This window comes from Acomys minous (assembly GCF_964271855.1).
Source record: "Acomys minous genome assembly, chromosome: 4".
Lineage (NCBI taxonomy): Eukaryota > Metazoa > Chordata > Mammalia > Rodentia > Muridae > Acomys > Acomys minous.
Genome location: NC_140486.1, coordinates 109,361,353 through 109,383,357, shown reverse-complemented (window position 1 = coordinate 109,383,357; position 22,005 = coordinate 109,361,353). Strand labels below are relative to the sequence as shown.

General features: G+C 43.9%; 1 protein-coding gene across 1 annotated transcript in view; it reads left to right on the top strand.

Moving 5' to 3' along the window:
• DNER (delta/notch like EGF repeat containing) overlaps positions 1-19,681 on the top strand; it is a 274,139-nt gene extending 254,458 nt beyond the window's left edge. Inside the window, exons 11-13 of the mRNA XM_084779181.1 lie at positions 2,950-3,081; positions 11,385-11,631; positions 18,655-19,681. Coding sequence (XP_084635307.1) covers positions 2,950-3,081; positions 11,385-11,631; positions 18,655-18,766 — 491 coding nt within the window. The 3' untranslated portion in view covers positions 18,767-19,681. The remainder of the gene's footprint in view (positions 1-2,949; positions 3,082-11,384; positions 11,632-18,654) is intronic.
• Positions 19,682-22,005: the final 2,324 nt, after the last annotated feature.

Here is a 22,005-nt window from a genome sequence, read left to right as displayed (position 1 = left end):
TGCTTCTTGCAGCTCTAGACTTCTTGGTGTCCAGTTCTTCAAAGAGGTTTATTTTTCATATATTTCATATAGTCTTCTAGTTTATAGGGGTAGTCACCTCAAGTTTTGTTTTTGTTTTTTTAAACCATAATAGAAAAAGTTCTAAGTACTGTTTTTGAACCTTGATTCACTTGTAATCAAATTCTATTAACCTATGAAGGAACAAGCTACAGTGCCTGCCTGGGGCCTGGCACATGGATAACAGTAGATATTGTGATTACAGGGGTTGCCATCTATACCTCCGAGCATGGACGGTGCCAACTCAAGGCTTTATCCAATGACTTTGGATATCTTTTTGGTTATTTTACATTTCCTAACTTACCCAAGGAAAGAATTCCAAATGAATGAATATGATTCTAGCCTCCTATAAATACTACCCAGTACATCATCTCTTAGAAAATAGTAGATTGATAGCTAGGAAAATGGCTCAGCTGGTCAAGTGCCTGCTATGCAAGCTGACTTTGGATCTCCATGTGAAATATGGTGGCATCATGTCTGTGATCCTGGGGACGAGAGCCTAGAGAAAGGGTCAGGGTGGGGGTTCCCATGGCTTACTGGCTATCCAGTCTACCTAGTTTGTGAGCTCAGTGCTCAGTGAGAGACCTTGTCTCAAGAAATAAGACGAGGGCTGGAGCAATGGCTCTGGAGCTAAGCACTGGCTGTTTTCCCAGATGACCTGGGTTTGATGCCCAGCCCCAGCATGGTGCCTTACAACCATTCACAATTTTATTTCTAGGGCACCTGATGCCTTCTTCTGGCACTAGGCATGTGTGTGGCACACAGACATACATGAAGGCAAAACACTCACACACATTAAAACAAAAAGATGGAGCATGATAGTGGAAGACATTCAGCTTCCACCTTGGCTTCCACATCTATGCACACCACACCAGCATTCACCTACACGCACATCTGTGCATTTGCACACTTGTGCATGCAGAGAGAGGGAGGAGAGGGTGAGAAGAGAAGAGAGAAAACAACAGGATGAAAAGAAATTGCAAAAGACCGCAAATGGCCATTTGCATCTCTTCACAAATGCTATTTGAGAATGAGCAGTGAGCTTTTTTTTTTTTTTAACTTACATGAAAGAAAGTAATAAGTGATTCAGCTAGAAAGACAACTGTCTCAGGCCCACAAAAATCTCAGACACTTTAGGTTGGCAATTAGTAAATACACAAAATTAGTGCTAAGAGCCCATCTACTAAAACAGGAGAAAACAAAGTCAGAATGTTGGAGTGGGTGGAAAGATTGATGCTTGGCCAGGTGTCACGTGAGCTGAGGGCATTGGCCTTGGACTTGATGGAGTGTTGGGCTTTGCCCACTGGGGAGGCTGAGGAAGAACCAGGCTGTTTCTTTGCTGTCCAGGTCACGGGCTCTCATTTCAGGATTGTTAATGTCTGGATAGCCAGCTGAAGCAAGCTATTGTTTAGTAAACATCTCCATTAAGGCTGGCATCCTAAATGGGTAGAAAGTGGCCCTGATGTATTTATCTGTGAACGCCATTGATTTTTGTCCTTCAGCCTTTCTCAGCACATTCCTGGCGATGTGCTTTTCAACCAGTCTACCATGTAATGTCATCTGTGATTGTTTGGTTCATGCCAGTCTCCTGTTAGAGTGGTCACCCACTGGTACCCATATTTTAAACAGGTTAAAACAGGTTAGCACCAGGTGACTGATTTTTGTGTTCTTTGCATTGATGTAAATTGCTATATTTGTTACAAGAAACAAATAATCAATCACATGAGGTTGACCCTGAGACAATGAGAGTTCTGTTCGACAGATTTGACTTGAATAGTCAGATGCCAGGTATGCAAGAGGTGTGAAACGGAACAGACGTGAAATCTTTCAGCGTGAGATTCTTCCTTTGAAATGAGCTGTGAGTAACATATGGGAGTATTGTCAATGTGAAGTGTACCAACGGCAGATAGAAAAGCAATTGAATGCTAAGTAAGCCCGGGAGTAATTACTTGAATGTGCCGAAATGTTGCTTTCTGAAGATGGAAACACATACTTGGTTTTGATGTTGATTGTGGCGATAAAGCAGTGTTTTTTTTTTTAAATGCATTTCTGCGTTTATCTAAGCAAATGAAGGCTTATTTTTAAAAGTTCTCTTTTCTGTTTTATTTTTCTCTCTTTTTTTTTTTAAAGAGAGGTTGCCTCAGTCTGAAGTCTCCTCTTTAGCTTTGACAAGAGACCCTTAGGTTTAAGGAGTGTGTTTAGCTTGCATCGGGTCATCGTGATGGCTGTAGATTTGTTCAAAGGTGTCTTTGTTCATGAAACTTTTGCCAGCAAGATAGTTCCTATATGGGGATGTTTGGCTCACAGTGATGCTGGTCCGTGTGCTGGTTTAGCATGCTTCAGCAGGTTCTGTGGGCAGGTTAGGAAGCCCAGAATGCGGGGTCTCATCAGGGTCTGGCCAGCTTGCTGTAGGTGGAGAACCGACTGGAGTGCATACGAGCATCCTTTGAGCCTCCATTTCCCAGGAAGGAGCGTGTCAGATTGGGGCTCCTTGTGTGTTTGTAACTGTCATCCTAGCTGTGCCACATAACAGATATTATATGGAGAAGTTTATTATATAAGCATAAGGAGAGAAGGAAAGGGGGTGCAGAGAGAGAGAGGAGTTGAGGTGGGTCTGTCCTTTTATATACTGGGCAGAGCCACGTCCAGTGGCAGGTAGGCAATGACATCACAGACTGTGGCAGAATCCTAACAGGCATAGCGTCTACTTCTTCATGAGCTCAAGGAGATAGTCTTCTTGACAATGACTTTTCTTTATTCAGTTTTTACTTAAGTGAAAATTCCATTGCCTGGGTTCTTGTTTGTTTGTTTTTATTTTTTATTTTTGTTTTTCAAGGAACTCATGGAGGATTGGATATAGCCAGTCACTGTTACTGTTCTTTATTTTCCTAGGTGAAGAGTGTGACATTGACATCAACGAGTGTGACAGTAACCCTTGTCATCATGCCGGAACCTGCTTGGACCAGCCCAATGGCTACACCTGCCACTGCCCTCATGGCTGGGTGGGAGCAAACTGTGAGATCCGTAAGTATTTCAGTTGTGAGCTGTTCCTTTCAGCAAGAAGAAGATGTGCATTGTGACCAGAAAGCCCCCATATTAGTGACCATGAAGCCTTGAGGCTCAGAGGGACCATTTCAGTCACCCCTGTCTCCAGAGTCCAAGTAATCTTTTTGTCTCTTGCTTTCTGCCGTGCCTACTCCTTGAGATTGCATCCAGCCTTTCCATCAGGGATGAGAGTCTTCAGATGTCACCCAAAGTTCCCTGCTACTCCATCAGCCAAAAATGCGCTCCGCAGACAGGCATTAGAATGCTATCGGAAAATGCAGCCTTTGATCTGGAAAGTCTAGAAAGCAACACAGGATTTGAATTCCCTTGGCCTTTGTGTTTTCAAACATCTTTGAGTATAGTGGGTTGCTTCAGTTGCTAAGAGAAAAATGTAGCATCGAAGGACGTGAAGAAGAGCTGAAAAGCACTGGGGCTGTGGGTGAGCAAACTGAAGTTTAGGAAAGTCAGGATCAAGGTCTAATGTACAGTGTAGCACTTGATGGAGGTGACAATGCCTCCTGTGGGATTGCATTTTTACCTTCCTGAAACCTGATGACTATTCACCCATTGAAAGGCATTTTCCTATTTAAACAGGCCCATAAAGTTTCATCTCATCTAACTAGGCTACCTGTCTCCCAATTCCACGTGAGCTGCACAGGACTGGTGTTCAAAGAGTGCCTCTTCTAGGGCCTTTGCATTGCTGACTGCACTCTTTAATGCATGAGAGTAAATTGGTTTGGGGAGATGGATCAGTCAGTCAGGTGCTCTCTGGCCAAGTATGAAGAGTTTTAGCCTTACTGCCTATGTAAAAAGCCACATAATTGTATATATTTATAATCCTAATGCTTTGAAGGCAGATAAGAGCCCTGAAGTTTGCTGGCTGTGCCTATGTACCACCTCACTGTAACATGTTGGCTTTAGTTACTCTTGAAAGGGTTGACACAAGTGACTCCATTTTTATTGTCTATAAGAGATGATCTATCTCACTATGAAGTCCAGAACAGCCTTAGACTTGGTCTCACTATGAAGTCCAGACTGGCCTGAGACTCACAATCTTCCTGCTTTAGACTTTCGGGTGTTACTTGCTCAGCATGACATTATTTCCATTTTGATAACTTCCTTCCTTGTCTTTACACAATCTTCTGTGGAGGCACACCTTTAAACACCAGAAGATGAGTCTGTTGATGACAATTCCCTGCATTTCTAAGAGACCTGAAGTTTTTATCTTTTGTCAATCATGTAGGTGTAGTGTTCTACCAAGCCAGAGACCCTATAAATTTTGTTTCAAGAGTAGAAGCTGAATTAATATATAAGGAACGCTTGTGTAGGTTCTTCCACGTGCTAGCGTTAACTGCTGCTCCTTCCTTTGTATGTTAAACATATTTATGTCCCATTTGTATTACAAAAGTCTTCTAAGATGCAAAATCAGAAACACTGCATCAAGCTAGTGTGCTCCAAACTAGAACTGGGCTTGATCCTAACCCTTTCTTAGGCTGAAGTTCATGTGCTCCTAATTGGTTATGGCAATCTGGGTTGGCATTTTTTACTTTTAGGGCTTAAAACATATCATTCCATGGTTCTCTGGCTATGAGGGTTCCTAGTGAGAGATCTGAGGTTATTCTGATGTTTCTGTTGTTTTCCCTTGGAGTTTCCCTTTGCTTTGTGTATTTTTGACATCTTGACTCTAATCTGCTGCGGAAGTGTTCTTTTTTCGCCATGTCCATTTGGTTCTCTCTTCCTGGACTTGGGAAATGTTCCGCTGTCATTTTGTTGGCTACATTTGCTGTGCTCTCAGTGTTCCATCTCAGCTCCCTTAGCCTGTCGAGTCTTAGCTTTGGTCTCTTGACCCCATCCTGGAGCTCTTAGACTTTGTGATCAAGCCCTCTTAGTTCATTTAGTTTGGGCTATAGATATTTGATTGTAGTGTTTCATTAGCTTTGTCCTCCATCCCTTAGAGTATTTTTTTTCCTGCTTGAATGTGGCTGTTCATCTTGCATTCCACTGTGTCTGACTTTTTAAAAAATCCTCATCGCTGATTTTCTCATTCATTTTTCTGACCCGTGCCCCCAGTCTTCGTTTCCCTTACTCGAACTGGGTTCATCTCCTTGTTTGTATCTTTTCACAGATCACTGCTGATTATTATTATTATCAGAAATATTTTAAAATCTTCTCCTGGCACTTGCATCACTTAAGTGAATCCAGCCGTTGAGGAGTTAGGATCACTTGGAGCAGCCATATTGTCTTGCTTTCTCATGTTCCTTATTCTTCTGCATTGTAATTGATGCGTCTGTTGGTTTAGGTATGTCTTCTGGGTTTGGGAGACATGTCTTTTTATTGAACAGCCTACTCTGGAAGGCTCCCTCCCCAGTACAACTAGGCAGGAAGAGAAAAAAAATTGCTTTCTAAAAAGAACTATGCCACAGAAATAAACTTAAAAATCAAACACAGCCCATCAGTCCATCACTAGTGACCATAAAACTGAAAATGACAAAAAGTGCTGTACAATATGGCATGAAGCTAAATGTTATTTGTAGTAAATAAGTGTAGTCTAGTAAATAAATGAGTTAAGAGAAGGAGTCAGAGAGAGGGGAGAAAAGGGGGAGAGAAGCAAGATTAAATAAACAGATGGAGAAAGCAAGGGGTGGGTGGAGAAAGCTGTAGAGAAGGACCAAGAAACAATTAATTTAAAGAAAAGAAAATTAAAAAGTGATTTCTCTTTAATTACAAAGCTCAAAAAGAAAATTAGGAAGATGTAAGAAGGGGAATAAAAAGTTAAAACATGTCAGTATTAACAGCAGTGATGTCAGAATACTGGTAAATGTCGAAAGAAATGAGAAAGGAGGAAACAGAGAGGCCAAGATAGAAAAATAGAAAGAAAATTTTAAAAAATGCCTCTGAGTGGAAAAACTTATAGACAGAATTAGATGAAGAAGTAGAGGGTGATACCAAAGAAAATCATTAAAAATATAACAAAGTAAACCTCATCTGATTGTGCACACAGCAAGAGGGTAAGGGCTGAAGTGTGGTTCAGGTGTGAAGAGCACTGGCTGTGTTCAGAGGGCCCAGTTTATTGGTTTGTTTCAATTATTATTTTATGTGTATGAGTGTTTGGTCTGCATCTCTGTCTGTGTACCACATGCATGCCTAGTACCTGAAGGGTGTTGGATTCCCCCAGAACTGGTGTTACAAACTGGTGACAATTTGCTGCTGCTGTATCCGTCAAGACTTGGGTCCCCAAGGGCTCAATTTTTTCCACTTTCCTTCATGCTTTATCAGAGCACACAGTGGGAACTCAGGTCACAGGTGGTCTGTGAACTGATCTTTATGAAGGAGTCGGCTGCTCCACTTCCGTCTTAGTTAGTGTTCTGTTGCTGTAGAGACACCATGACCACTGCAACTCTTATAAAGGAAATCATCTCACTGGGGCTGGCTTACAGATTCAGAGGTTTAGTCCATTATCATCATGGTGGGAGGCATGGCAGCACGCAGGGAGACATGATGCTGGGGAAAGAACAGAGAGTTCTACATCCAGATCTGTAGGCAGCAGGAGGAGAGGAACTCGGGCCTGGCTTGGGCTTCTGAAACCTCTAAGCAGGCCCCCAGTGACACACTTTCTTCAGCAAGGCCACATCTTTCCTTCCTTCTTTCTTTCTTTCTTTCTTTCTTTCTTTCCTTCCTTCCTTCCTTCCTTCCTATCCTTCCCTTCCCTTCTTCTATTCTCCTCCTCCTCCTTCTCCTCCTCCTCCTCCTTCTTTGAGACAGGGTTTCTCTATGTAGCTCTGGATGTCCCTGGAACTCACTATGTAGACCAGGCTGGCCTCGAACTCACAGAGAGCCACCTGCCTCTGCCTCCCAAGTGCTGGGATTAAAGGCGTGCGCCACCACTTCCCAGCTCACACCTTTTAAGCAGCGCCACTCCTTGTGAGCCATTTTCATTCAAATCAGCACACTTTTCCAACCATTCAATGTTTGAAAATCAACAATGGCTGCACATTTTTTCCTGGACCAATTGATGCTTTCCTTGGACTGCTCTCCTTCAGCTATGGGAAGCATGACATTTGAAATCTTACCTTGCTGTTGTAGGCAGTAGGTGGCCTTAAGAATTGTTTAGTTATTAAGTGACATCATCACAGACACGCTCCATTTCAGTCTCTTTTTAAATCACATAGATGAGTAAATTAGCCAGGCTAGCTGTGTTCACAAAACAGATATGGACAATTTATTTTAGAGTAAATTATGCAAATCAGTTGAAGTCTAATTTGGATAGATTTGGTTTTGTCATCAGCTTGCCTGTTTTACCTTGAACAGCTTCTCTATGGAGTGCTCCCAGCAGCTCCAAAATGTTCAATGTAAAAGCCCTTTAGGAAAACTTCAGACAAATTTAAACAAAAATGCAAATGCTCCTTGAGAGTTATGAGTAGAACATTTATGAAAATTTCCCCAAACAGCTCTTGAGCTAGCATTCCTGGTCGCACACCTGCTGGGGCCCATGAGATAATCCCATCCTGCAGGCTCAGGTTGAAGATTTCTCTCCTGGGCTGGGCTGTAGCCAACATGGTAAATGATTCATGCAATGGGACTCGGGGGGATGTGGGAAATCGTTGTCTTATGATGATGGAGCCTGGATGGTAGATGGCATTTGCAGCCACCTGGCGAGGGTACATTCCAGTGTTAGATTACACAGATCCAGGCTGGCTACTAAACCAATTAGTTTGCAGAGCAACCACCTTCCGTTCTGTCAGGAACCTTTCAGAGGACAGTAAAGATGTATCTAGCTTTAAACATGAGGGCAGGGGATGAAGGAAAAACAAAAATTTTTTTTTTGAAATGGTGACAGATTTCCCCTTAATGTCTAAACACCTTGGAATGCAAATACTTGTGGGGTAAATGGCAGGACATGCAAACCGTGGGCAATTTGTCATACGTGGGACAATGCTGTGATGACCACATAATGAGGCAGTAGTCCCCATGTGTGAACTTGTGCGTGTACACAACCAATATGATGTACAGACTCTTTATACACAGGACATGCGTAAAGCTCAAAAGCTCACGGAAACTCCCGTGGGGGCTGGAGAGATGGCTCTGTGGGTACAATATTCAGAGGCTGATGACTTGAGTGCCATCTCAGGAGCCACATGGAAGAAGGAGAGAGCTGACACCATGGTGGAAGTTGTCCCTTGACCTCTGCACATGTGCTGTGACATGTACACACACACACACACACACACACACACACACACACACACACACACACGCATGCACACACACACACGAATGTACACATAATTAAAAAAAAATCCAGATCCTCCCTGGTCATCAGATCTGAGCACTTGGCAACCGAGTTGGAGTAGCACCCACCCTGGCCACCCTCATGTTGATGCTAAATGGATGATAAAACATGTTCTGTTGAGCTTTGGACTCCAGCCTGCTGCTGAATTTTGAAGGGAACTGAGTGCTATAATACTTGGAAACCAAGTGAATCACACTTACTCTTCCAGCCAGAAAACAGAGCCATCTCTCCAGGGAGGCAGTAGCTACTGCCAAAAGAAAGGGCTGCCGACTCCGGGACAGAACCTCAGTTCTGGTTTCACAAAAACACCTCCTGCCATCTGTGGAGACTATTTCTCTGTGTCAGCTCGGCTGAGGAGTGAGTGCGCTAAGGATCAGGTGGCTTTCTGAGCTCCCACTGCCGCCTTAGCAGCTGGGCAGGCTGTCTTGGGTAGAAATGCCAGGTGTCACGGGCCTCCATGAGACAGACATTCAGGGATCCAGTGATCTGGCCGTACACGCAGAAAAGTCTCCAGTGATCCTATCCCCTCAGGCATTCGAGAACTATCCAGACCAGGAGCAAAGGCCACTTTCCTGTTAGGCCTCTAGGAAATGGGTCTGTAGGCCTGGCCTCCTGTCTGCCTGACCACTTGTCCGCTCCCTCAGGCTGTCCTTTTCGGGGTCAAGAATAGTCAGTTTTGATTCCATGATCACTGAAGATGTAGCTATGATAAGTGTGTGGCATTACCCTCGCATAACCAGGACAGTGAACGGTGTTCCCATCCCTACCCTTTTTGGAATCCTGTATCTAGACCCCAGGAAAGTCCTACTGTGGAAGTGATGGCCCTGCAGGGGAAGGGTGGTGGCCATGGTATGACTACAGAGCAGAAACCTCAGCTCCTTTTGATTTGCAGTTTCCTTTCACATCCACATTCGTATTAGCTAGACATCTCCATTTGTATGCAGGTCTGCAAACAGAGCCTCATCTGACGTTACCGGCCAGGCCAGTGCCAACCACAGAGGTGACATCTAGCCCTTCCCTTTTGTCCCTGTTAATAGAAGCTGCTGGGAGGTCAGGGGCTGTCAGTGTTCTAATCCTCAGCCTAGAGCATCTGCCTCACGGGACAGTGTGTTCTTCTTTGTCTTTCCTTCCTCCAGGATCTGAGCTGTTCCTTCTGCGCGACCACCCAAGGAATGTCTTTTCTCATTTCACTTTTTTTCACAGCTTTCTAGCTGATGCTCACAACAGACTAGTGGGATTAGACATTGGTGCTTCCCCGCTGCACACGGAGGACAGAGGCTCGGGGTGGTGTATCGAATGTTGGAGCTGTGATTAAAGCGAGGCTGGTGTGATCTGAGGGTCTGTGCGCTTTCAGCTGCTGTGTGGAGGTTCACATCTGGGTGTTTATACCAGAAACTTATTGTTCATTTCTTGGTTGCAAAAAGAATAGGTCATTATCTCTAAAAATGATGGAAAAGAATCCGGAAGACACTAAATTCCCTTATAATCCTGTCTTCTGGAGGCAACCACTGTTGATGGATGCACGCTGTGGACACACAAGCCTCAGCTCCTGCCTTACCTCCAGTAAAGGAATGCCAGTTGTCTAGGCTGCCTCTCTTGTGTGGGTGAGGTAGGGAAGATCATACAGGCCCTGGTAGTTATGATTAAATGAGATGTCTAAAGAGCTTAGCCCACCTAGGGAAGCAGTGATCGCTTGCTAGTGTTATTACCCTACACTGCAAGTAGCTATTTTTTAAAATTAATTTATTTATTATCTATACAGTGCTCTGCTTCCATGTTCACCTGCATGCCAGAAGAGGGCATCAGATCATATTATAGATGGTTGTGAGCCACCATGTGGTTGCTGGGAATTGAGCTCAGAACCTCTGAAAGAGCAGCCAGTGCTCTTAACCTCTGAGCCATCTCTCCAGCCCCCAAGTAGCTATTTTAAAGTCACTGTGATTGCTGGATTATTGTACCACATCAGTAGGTCCCTCTTGACAGCATTCTTTTATTTATGTGTACTGCTCTAATGAATATCTTTCTTTCTGTCTCACCAGAGTTGAATATTTGTATTGTTTTCTTCTTTTTGACTCTTGTAAATTGTTCTGGTGTTGATGGGGTGAGGAGAGGACATGAGAGAGGGGGAACCTCATCTTTACCTGAAATATGTTATTTACAAACGTAAAATATGTTATTTAAAAACATGTAAAAGAAACCTAGAGCAAATGATAAGCCACTAATATTTATTGGCTCTCAGGGGTAAGTGCATGGGGCCAGACCTTATTTTCTGAAGTTTGTGTGTGATGGTTGATTAACATGAGGATGAATTCGAACACTTACAGGGCTATTTCCTCAGCAGGGAGTCTAAAGTGGCCACATCTGGGGTGTAGTTCTACCATTAAGTCCACAAGAAGGGTCAACTACCTATTTGCAGCCCCCATTTCTGTGTCATTTAAAATAATATTTGCAACAGGTAGCAGAGCTGTATCTTGAAAATGACCATGCAGTTGATGACTTACTGTGACACGGTTGCTGAGGAGAAGCTACTTCAGGATGGAAGGGTTGGTTTTGGCTCGCAGTTTGAGGGGAGACAGTCCATCATGGTAGGGGAAACACCTGCAGTCAGGAAGCAGAGTGTGAACAGGAAGTGGGGCTGAGGGTATAAAACTTCACCCCAAGCCCCCCCCCCCACCCCGTGATTCTAGACTTCTTCTAGTAAGGCTTTACTTCTTTAAAGGTTCCACATCCTTCCCAAACATCATCATCATCAACTGGGAACTAGACACATGGTCCTTTGGTGACATTTCACATCCAAACCAAAGCAGGTGCATTCTTGTTTTTTTCTTTGTGACTTGTCAGTGACTCTTAATGTCAGGGACATTAAACCTTGTTTTGGATTAGTCTCAGAAATTAATCCTTCCCAGTTTAGATGGCCCTTATGTGAAGTTAGTGCTGTGGCATGCTGACTGCTACAGTTCCTTCTCTGCCACCGGCCTGTCTCTGCTTTCAGACCTGCAGTGGAAGTCTGGGCACATGGCTGAGAGCCTCACCAACATGCCGCGGCACTCACTCTACATCATCATCGGAGCCCTCTGCGTGGCCTTCGTGCTCATGCTCATCATCCTGATAGTGGGCATCTGCCGCATCAGCCGCATCGAGTACCAGGGCTCCTCCCGGCCAGCCTATGAGGAGTTCTACAACTGCCGCAGCATTGACAGTGAGTTCAGCAATGCCATTGCGTCCATCCGGCATGCCAGGTAAGCTCTGAGGGTCTGCAGTGAGGGAGACCTCACACTTGGGCTCTGGAGTTATACTATCACTAGGACTTCACAGCCACAAGGGAGGGTCTTAAAAAATAGAACCAGGTACTGGAGACAGAGTACTAGCCCACTTCATGAGGAGCCCTTTAAACCCGTGGCTAGTTTTGTTTACATTGAATATGTTCATTTGTTTAATTTGTGTTTAATCTGCAACCATACTCATATGATTCTTCATATCTGTGTATTGATTGTTTTTTAAAAAATGTGTGTGTATCTGTATGTGCAAATGTATACATGAATGTGTGTGTGTGTGTGTGTATGTAAAGCCATACAACAACATGTATCATCCCCAGGTGCTGTCCAGTTCCTTTGAGACAGAGTCTCTCTGAGAGACCTAGAGCTCCACAATTAGGCTAGATTGGCCAGTCAGCACACCCTAGGGACCTTTCTGCCTCTGCTTCCTTAGTGCTGAGATTACAGGCCCATGTCATCATGCCTAGCATTTTTAGGTGGGTCCTGGGATTGAACTTAAGTGTTTTATCCTCTCAGCCTGACATTTTCCCTCTTGCTTTTAAAATTGTCAATATGAGCATAGACTACTCTCTTGGATTTCAGGACCTGAAAAACGTCATGGTGAATCACTGTCATCTGATAGATAGAGTTTGTGTTTTGAAACGCACTGTTCTTCCCTGGTGGACAGTCAGAAGTTGGTGTGGCACAGGGAGGGTATAGAAAAGTATGATTGGAAGCCTTATTACCCCATTCCCTGACCATGTTCCATCCGGATCACTCAACCTTCTGCAAACACAGTTCCCTCCACACCCACTCCTTAAAGAACATGGCAGCTGTTCAATCACAGATGCTAAATTATTCTGTAAGTAGATGATCACATATTTACTTCTCTAAGATCTGTCTATGTTGTTGAGAAGGTCAGTCAATAGCCTGCTGACTTTCAGGAGGGATGTTATTCCAAAGTTAGTAGCAAAATTATTTCCTATGAACTGATGGAGTGGTCTGAGACATACAATTCAGAAAGTCAGTGGGCTGAGTTTATTATTTTTTTTAAAAGATACATTTTAGGTTTTATTTGTGTGTGTGTGCGCATGCGCATGCGCATGCGTGCGCGTGTGCACGCACGCCTGTCTGAAGATGCACATAGAGTCTAGAAGAGGGTATTGCATCCCCTAAAGCTGGAGTTACAGGAGTTTTGAGCTGCCTCGCATGGGCACTGGGAGACAAACTCTAATTCTGTGCAAGAGCAGCAACCACAGAGACATCTCCAGCTCCCAGAGGTTGGTATTGAGAGTGGGACCTATAGAAACTGTTAGAAGTATAATTCTTATTAGGATGATGTATTGGTAAAGACTCACGCACGCCTCCAATCCCTAAAGTAGCAGCAGAAGATAAGAGGTTCAGAATCTTCTCTCCCCAAAGGAGAGTGCCCAAATCCAAGTTTTCCGCCTTACAATGGCTTCAATGCAGGGGAAACAGGAAGAGAGCCTGCTTCCAGGAAAATGAGCCGGAGAGAGGAATTTGGATGATGTGGAACACGTCTCTATGCCTCAGTGGGAGCTGCTTTGTGGGGGTACTTGTGGCAGCTAGAGAAAGGAATTAGTGGACCCAGAACCCACCTACAAGCTGCTCACCCGGATGCTTCCTCTTAGGGTCAGCTCAGGCTACCCAGCTTCCAGGAAGCCCAAGACACAAGCCCCACCTGATTGTTTATTTGAGTCTCTCCTTTCAGTTCGCTCTCTCCAACAGGTCCTGGCACATAGCAAATGTCAGTAGAATCTGAGGTCTGACGTGAGCGGATGATCTCAGTTTGTGCTGGAAGGGGACATTTTGTCTTGTCTGTGTCCCTGAGTATTATCAGCTCAGGACATGGTCCCGGCCACCAGAATTAGTTCCAGTATCCTAGATTGCTGAGCCGAAGGCAGAGGGTACAAAAATGAGTAGAGAGCTGTTAAGCTTCCTTGGTGTTGAAGTCTCTCTTGTGCACCCAGAAAAGCTTAGCTCATAGGAGGAAGTAAGAGGTAAAGCTTTATACTTGGGTGTATGGGAGACCAGGAAATAAGCTTCTAGGTATTCCAGAGGAATCTGTAATCCGGCCCCCCAAGTGGAGGAATATGGTATTTCAGGCCCAGATCATTTATTTAAAAGAGATGCTTTGTTGCACATGCCTACATGGCTCTCAGGCAAGATAACGGAATACTCAGGCAGGAAAGAAGAGATGTGATAGCATTCATGAACCTCATCGTTATTTACTGCCCATCTTTATCAAAATGCACAGGGCATAATCCTGTCCACAAGAAAGCCGCTGACCTATCAAAGAGCCTGGCAATCCGCGTAACTTCTTGTCCAAAGGATCTGCAACTACAATCTGATCTGCAGTCTTCTATGAAGACGGTGCAGCCAGACCTCGGGCAAACTGGCCTTCTTGGCTCTCTATTCCTGGAAACTCTAGGAAGAGCTTGGCAACACTTAATCTTTTGATGTTCCCTTCTCCTCTAGTTTCCAAACATGGCCTCTGTAGCAAACACCCATCTCCCAGGCTGTTTTCCTGGCTGCTAGCCTGGAGGTGATACTAAGTTGGAATGACCAGAGCCTAGTGGGCACACAAGATACATTGCAAGTGGGTCACTCGAGACATCCACGAGGGACCACGGAAACATGTGGTGCCTCTTATGTCAGCCAGCCATCAGCTGGATTGAGAAGGCATCCCTTCTCCTCTGTCTAGAGAGACGTGTACCTCACAGCCACTTTGCTGACACTCAGGTAGCAGAGGGATGGCCAGTAGCAGCAGGTGACTCATGGCTCGCCACATCCTGATGGTGAGGTCACATCTTGGTGGCTCATGGTGCCTAGCTCTACCTGCCACCTACAAGTATTTAGCCACAGAAAATAAGAAAAAGAGAACAGAAAAAACACGGGCTTTCATCCTCAATGCAAACCTTCAGATTCAGGCCTTGCTTATGATCAGATACACCCAACACTCTTTATCGTGTTGTGTTTTTACTGTCTTCAGGAGGAGTTGAGCTGGAAGAATGCGCTCTCTTTCTTCTGCCTTGTTTATGACTGGCTGTAGCATCTTTTGTTCCTTCAGAGAACGAGTTAGGCACACAGGACTTTTTATCAAATATGATGTTTAAGATAACTGGCGTGATGTTGATGGGATTTGTTTGGAGACCAATTAGGGTGGCCCACCTGTAGCCCATTGGCCATATATGGCTCGGGATAGCTATAAATGTAGTTCAACAGAAAGTTGTAAACATAATTAAAACACTTGATATGTATGTATATATAATATACACAAATGCTTTTTTGTTGGTTTGTTTTGACGAATTGTGTGGTTCCTGAGTGTGAACTTTGTAGATGACAATGTAGTACAGAGACATAGAAAGGTGTAGGGTACCTATCTTGAGTGCCTCTGGAGGGGCCAGTATTTAGGGAGCACATACCTGGCCCAGTTCTGAGAAATAGAGGGGATATGAAAGGCACTTAGCATTTCAGCATGACTGTTAATGGGCATTTGTTCTCCACCTTGAGAGATGTAGGAGAGTCAGGAAAGCCTTATCTCAGCGAATGGGTGCATAAAAACCCCAGTGACTATCACACAAGCTGTTTTAGCTCCCATATGGCAGATAACTGCAGTTTGGACTGAGCACTTTGTAGCTCACTCCAGGAAACAGAGTTCACACTTAATTAGGGAATTAAAGTATAGGGGCGGCAACCCACCGGTCCACTCTTCTTGTCTTAGATGTGTTATCTGACTTCAGCAGGTTTTTGTCACCAGTGTTATACTTTCTGACCCATGTGCAGATGACTTTATTGGCATTGTTCCACATAACCAATCAAATGAGTCCAGACACAATGCAAGATGCCCTGTTCACTCATCCTCTTTGCACATGTGCAAGCGAGTGGACCTAGCCTTGGGCTGCCATGCTAGGTGGATCCTCAATACTCCTCAAGCTTTCCTTATCAATCTTCAGCTCCGTGGTGACGCTCAAGCTCATGGTCCTTTGACTTACTGCTTCTTAATACATGGCACAAAGCAGAGACTCTAACTTTACAAATTGTAAAAAGGCAGATTGTTTTTCTTTCTTTTTTTAAAAAGATGTATTTCTTAATTATGTTCTGCTTGCATATATGCCTACATACCAGAAGAGGGCACCAGATCTCATTATAGATGGTTGTGAGCCACCATGTGGTTTCTGGGAATTGAACTCAGGACCTTTGGAAGAGCAGTCAGTGCTCTTAACCTCTGAGCCATCTCTCCAGCCTGCAGATTCTTTTTCAAGCTGAAACCATGTAACAAGTGGCTTTAAAGAGATGTATGGAGTCTGTTCAGTTGTTCACATTCTTTTTATTTTAGTTAATTTTGGGGCAAATAATTGTTTACTTTAATCAGCTAATGCATATGATTCATTCTTACATCCAAGTTCCCACAGGATAGCATTCCAGGGCCACCACCTGGGGTAGACGAGGCTCTCCATCGTTAGCCTTTCTTCCAAATTGTCACTGTTATTACAAATGCATCTAGATAGTTTATGAGAAATAATTTGTCAACATTTTCTACCATAGAATAGCCTCTCTGTAATTTTTGGGAAGAAGTATAGAATTCAACAAGCTTCATAGTGTGGCCACTTTTCCTATCCTAGGATTGCATGGGCCTCATCCAGACAGATGAGCAGGCTATATATATGCTGAGGTCTGAGCCCACTTCAATGCCAACACATTTGGTGGGTGTTCAGTAAGGTCTTGCAGTTTAAAATGATTCTTCTTAGGGCCTTTTAAATTGTGGTTGCTGGGGGTCAAAGGTGGCAGGAAGCTTTCACTCTGGTCCTGTGTTGTGCATGGTGTCCCTCTGGGGTGATCATGCCTTTGTGCCCTTGAAGGGCAGTCAATCTTAAGTGAATTGGAAGGCAACTGATGAAAGTTAAAAAAAAATCAAAGATCATTTCAGGCATGGTCACAGCTTACACCTGGAGTCTCAGGACTTGAGAGGATGAAGCAGGGGGATTACTGTAAGTATGAGGACAGCCTAGACTGTATAATAAATTCCAGACCAGCCTAGGCTACTACAGAGTGAGACCATGTCTAGAACTATCTTCCCACACCCAAATCAAAGCTCACTTGAAGAGTGATTTCTCATTCGCCATTCCTACTTTTCATATTTGTTTATGAGAAAGCAGACATTGAAAAGGTAGCAGAGAGAGAGGGGGAGGGAGAGAAAGGAGAGGAAGAGAGAGGGAAAAGAGAGAAATAGAGAGGAGAAAGAAGAGAGAGAGAGAGAGAGAGAGAGAGAGAGAGAGACAGAGAGAGAGACAGAGAGAGAGAGACAGAGACAGAGACAGAGAGAGACAGAGAGACAGAGAGACAGAGACAGAGAGAGAGACAGAGACAGAGAGAGAGACAGAGACAGAGAGAGAGACAGAGAGAGAGAGAGAGAGAGAGAGACAGAGAGACAGAGAGAGAGAGAGACAGAGAGACAGAGACAGAGAGAGAGACAGAGAGAGAGAGAGAGAGACAGAGAGAGAGAGAGAGAGAGAGAGAGAGAGAGAGAGAGAGAGAGAGACAGAGAGAGAGAGAGAGAGAGACAGAGAGGAGAGAGTGGATAGCCATGGTAAATAAGTCGTTCTGTGATTCTTTGGGGGCCCCATCTTAATCTTTTTAGAATATAAGGTAGTTGTTTTTTAAATCTCCTTTTAATGAACTCTGTTGGATGTAAAGCAAGTTTAAAAAAAAAAAGTTATATATGAGAAGAAATGGTAGGTTTCCATGGAAGACTTTAAACCATATTTCACTCCAGAGGCTTTGGGGAAAGTAAGGTCTCAAATGGGAAGAGACCACCCAGAAGTTGAACTGGCGATGTTTTAATAATTGCTCTCTTAATACTGGCTTGGCAGAAAGTCTTGCACTTGGAGTTTTAACTCCTCTGGTTTCTGGGCATCGGTCCTGCTGCTGAGAAGATGGTGATATGCACAAATCTGTTGGGACAATAGCTTGGTACTCAGAGAAGAAAAGATACTCTTGGGGGCAGAGAGAACTGAAGGGTCGGATTTGACGGTGAGCCCTGGCAGCCTTTCTGGACAAAAATCTCCGTGTTTGAGGCCATCTCTTTCCGCTGTCCTTTTTGTGTTGGGAATCTCAGACCATCTCAGAGCCTTTCCACTAGGGCAGAGACTGAGAGCTACCTGGGGACCGCTGCCTGCCACTGTGTGCGCTAGTCATGAGAGTAGATGTAAAACTAAACTGTCTCTCCAGATATTTATGGATCCTGGAGAAAGGGAGAAGTCGATATATGGTTTCTTAACTCTGTCATGGAGCTGCCCTGCCCGCCTGATTCAGCAAGATTTAACCAGGATGCTTTATCAGTAATCTATTTTGCTGCCTTACCTAGAGTCTAATGTTTCCAGCCTTTCAATGCATAACATTGATCCCTCAAATTTTTATACATGAGGGAGAGTATGTTTTGGTGTATTTTTATAGTTCCACTTGATTCTTGAATGTTATTCTTGTGTATGTGTAATGTATGTAGGTATGTGAGAATACATATATGCATGTACGAGTGTGTGTGTTATGTGTAGGTATGTGAGTGTATGCATGTGTATGTGTCTGTGTGACTGTTATATATATGTGTGTGTGCGTGCGTATGTTGTATGTAGCTTATGCATGGGTGGGGGGGCAGAGGTCCATGTGCAGCTACTTTCTTGGTTGTTTTGCTCACCAAATTTTAATACAGTTGTTTCACTAAACCTAGAGCTCACCTCAGCTTATCTATTAGCTACGCTGGGTAGCCAGTGAGACCTGGGACATACCCATTCCCCTCCTGCCTCCAGCACTGGGTTACACCAGCACCCATGCCCCGGGTTTTACATGGGTGCTGGGGGTGGGGGTCAGGCTTAGGTCTTCGTGTTTTTGCAGCAGGCACTTGATGGATGCTCTTCTTACCACTCAACCTTAGTAGAAACAGAGGTCCAACACCCCTGTAACCGGAGTCCTCTCTTTCTGTGATTTCAGGTTTGGGAAGAAATCTCGGCCTGCAATGTACGACGTGACTCCCATTGCCTATGAGGATTACAGCCCCGATGACAAACCCTTGGTCACACTGATTAAAACAAAAGATTTGTAAATTTTTTTGGATTATTTTTCAAAAAAATATGAGATACTAAGATCATTTAAATATTTTTAAGAAAATTAAAAAGCTTAAGAAATTTAAAATGTTAGCTGCTCAAGAGTTTCAGTAGACTACCAAGGAACTAATTTTCTGCAGCTTTTAGTTTGAAAAAAAAAAGTATTTTAAAAAGCCAGAATTTGTGAAATCCATAGACCATGTTTTAATGTACCTTCAGCTCTCAACACTGTATGCTTTGACAAGTATGGTCTCTTTTGACAGCAGACCCTACCGTGAAACCCAGATGGACTTCTGTGGTTGTAACAGAATAAGTCTTACATAGGAAGAGTTTCTTTTGACGTGTGAGTGCCGGCTTTCTGAGTAGAGTTAGGAAAATAAGTAGAGTGTGATACATAGTTCAGTATAATCGTTACTTAATACGATGTGGTGTCCGAGGTGTTTGTTTTGTGAAAAAAAGAAAACTAGTTACATTTATTATTCCTAACCCGAATGAGATTAGCCTCTGCCTTATTCTGTGCATGGGTAAGTGACTTCTTTTCTGCACTGTTTTGTTGAACTCTGAAGAAACGTTCTTCCCAGTTTGTTTTAGTCATTTTTGTAACAGTCCCTGACCTTGACCTTGTAAACATAAAGAAGGAAAGGATTTGGGGAGGCAAATACTGAACAGTTTCAACCTATAGTTTCTCTTTCAAGAGTCAAGTATTTTTAATTGTGAGTGGATTAAAATTCCGTTGCAGGTGAGTCGTGCTAAGAGGTAGTAACATGTAAGAGGTGCCGGTCCCTTTAGTGTTTCTCATAGTGCACCTTTATTTATACCCAAGACATTTTTGTGGCTGTATTTGACTGATATGTGCTTCTTAATGATTCTTGCTGATTTCAAAGAATATTGAATAAACGTTAGCAGGTGAAGGATGTACTTGTCTCGTTCTTTTTAAAATTAACATAAAATGTTTCAGATACGACATTGGTTGTCAACTTATTTAGCTGTTTATGGTATTTTAAAAAAAACCCATGATAGACAGGTTATGGGTTGAATGTGTCTCTAAGGAGGTATTGTATTAAAGGCGCGATCCCCAAGAATTGAGATGAGACCTTTAAGAGAGTGGGGAGGGGCTAGAGAGAGGGGGGGTAGAGGGGGGGCTAGAGAGAGGGGGGCTAGAGAGAGGTCTTTGAGTCATTTGGGAGTCGCCTTTGAGAAGGATTGAGGTAGTTCTCATGAGAGACCATTACGAGACAGGTCAGATCCTGAGCATCTTTCTGGCTTTCTTTTTGACACAATGACTCCCACCGTTAAGGTACTGCCCGCCATGATTCCTTCAAAGAATGCTACCTGATCTTGGAATCTGAGCCTTTAGAATGATGAGTTAAATAGGTCCCTCTTTCTTTCTAAATCAGCTCACATCAGGTATTTTGTTTCAGGACCAACATAGCATCTCTGTGGCCACTGGGCCATTCCCTGCACTTTGGAACTTTTTATTACATCCCAATGGACAGTGCTGTTTGTCAACATGGAGAGTGGGACAAGAATCAGGGAAATTCTTGTCTAAAGCACGAGTCTGCATTTGTTCATGAGGTGCAGGTTGTATCAATGTTGAGAGGTACAAGAAATACAGGGATCTGTCCACTCATAGTGGGCAGGTACCTTGGCCTCAAAAAATGTCTTCCCTACTTCCCTCTTTTGTAGATGGAATGAAATTGCTCCGTGAACAGCTGTTCATCCTTAGCAACCTGAAGGCAGCTGAGACTCTTTGTGTGTACGCTTTTCCCCAAACCCTGTACTGAAGTCCTGCTATTATTTTGGGGACTTCATCTTTAACTTCACATGGAACCATTTAGTAAGGCCAGAGATTTCCAAAAATCAGGTGCGAAGGTGGGCATTAAGGAAAAAGTACTTTCAGATGCTGCTCCATTCCTCCCTAACCCTCAGAACATCTGCCCCTAATCTAACAAGTGACATAGCAACACACCTACACTCTGACTATTAAACAAAATGCAGCACAATATGCTAACATTCTAAGCGTTTGGGAATAAAGAGTAAGATATTGATGTTATTAGTTACATAACTGTTGGAAACACACACCACAGAGTTATTTCACATAAAGGCACCTTAAAGAAGCTCTGATGGATGACAGGAGAGGGCCAGGTAATGCTCGCCTAATATTCCGTTTCTGTTGATTTCCCTTCATGCTCCAGGGCAGTGTCCATAGGGATGCATGTCCTTTTAGGTCATCTCCACCCTCTCTGAGTTTTAAAACTCTCTCTTTCTTCCCCTCTCCTCGTGTGTGTGTGTGTGTGTGTGTGTGTGTGTGTTTGTGTGTGTGTGTTGTATGCAGGTGTGCATCTGTACATGTGGAGGCCACAGGAAGATATCAGGTGTTCCTCCCCCATCACCTCTCCCTCACCTTATCCTCTTGAGACAAGCTGACCAATTTGGGGGGGCAGGTTGACCAGCCTGCAAGCCCCTGGGTTCCTCCTGTTACCCCCTCTTATAGCACTGGCCTTATGGGAAAGTGAGCCCATACCTAATTTTGATCTTCTTGTTGGGCATCCAAACTCAGGTTCGCATGTGTGAGCATCGATTTATCTCCCCAACCATCATGGACAGCGGCCCCACTGAGCATTAGATCTAGGCTGGGCAGATCTAACCAACAAGAGCCACATGAAAGGATCCTAGCCTCCAAGTTTGGCTTATTTTACACCAGACCTTTGTCTAGTAAGCAAAGGCACACATAATTACCCATCTGAGAACATACTGAAGGGAAGGTGAACTCTGATCGGCAGCAGTATATTTATAGCAGAGTACATTAGAACGTTGATTTAATCATGTACTTGATAATGGCTTTGGGCAAGTAACCGTGTGTGCTTAAGCACTACAAGTTTCATAATGATGGGAGAACAGATGGCATGTATAGTGTGTTCCCCATGCCCAGTATATGGGAAGCATTCCACACGTCTCTTGTTACTTCAGTTGCTGATGTTCTTAATTTTAGATGCGGCCATTATCACAAAGTAGGTTAATATAACCTTCCTGATGGTAAGTGCTTAAGGCCCACAGTGTGTCCTGATGTCTTACACCACGGAGCATCTTCTCCAGGGTTCCAACTCCCCCCACAACCATGCTGAAGTGGTCACCTGCATTGCCTGGGAAGCTAGCATTTGATAAATAAGTGAGCCTCGCTGTGCTCGAATCAACCTTGTTTTAATCATGGGCTTCCACAAGACTGTATGAACAGGCA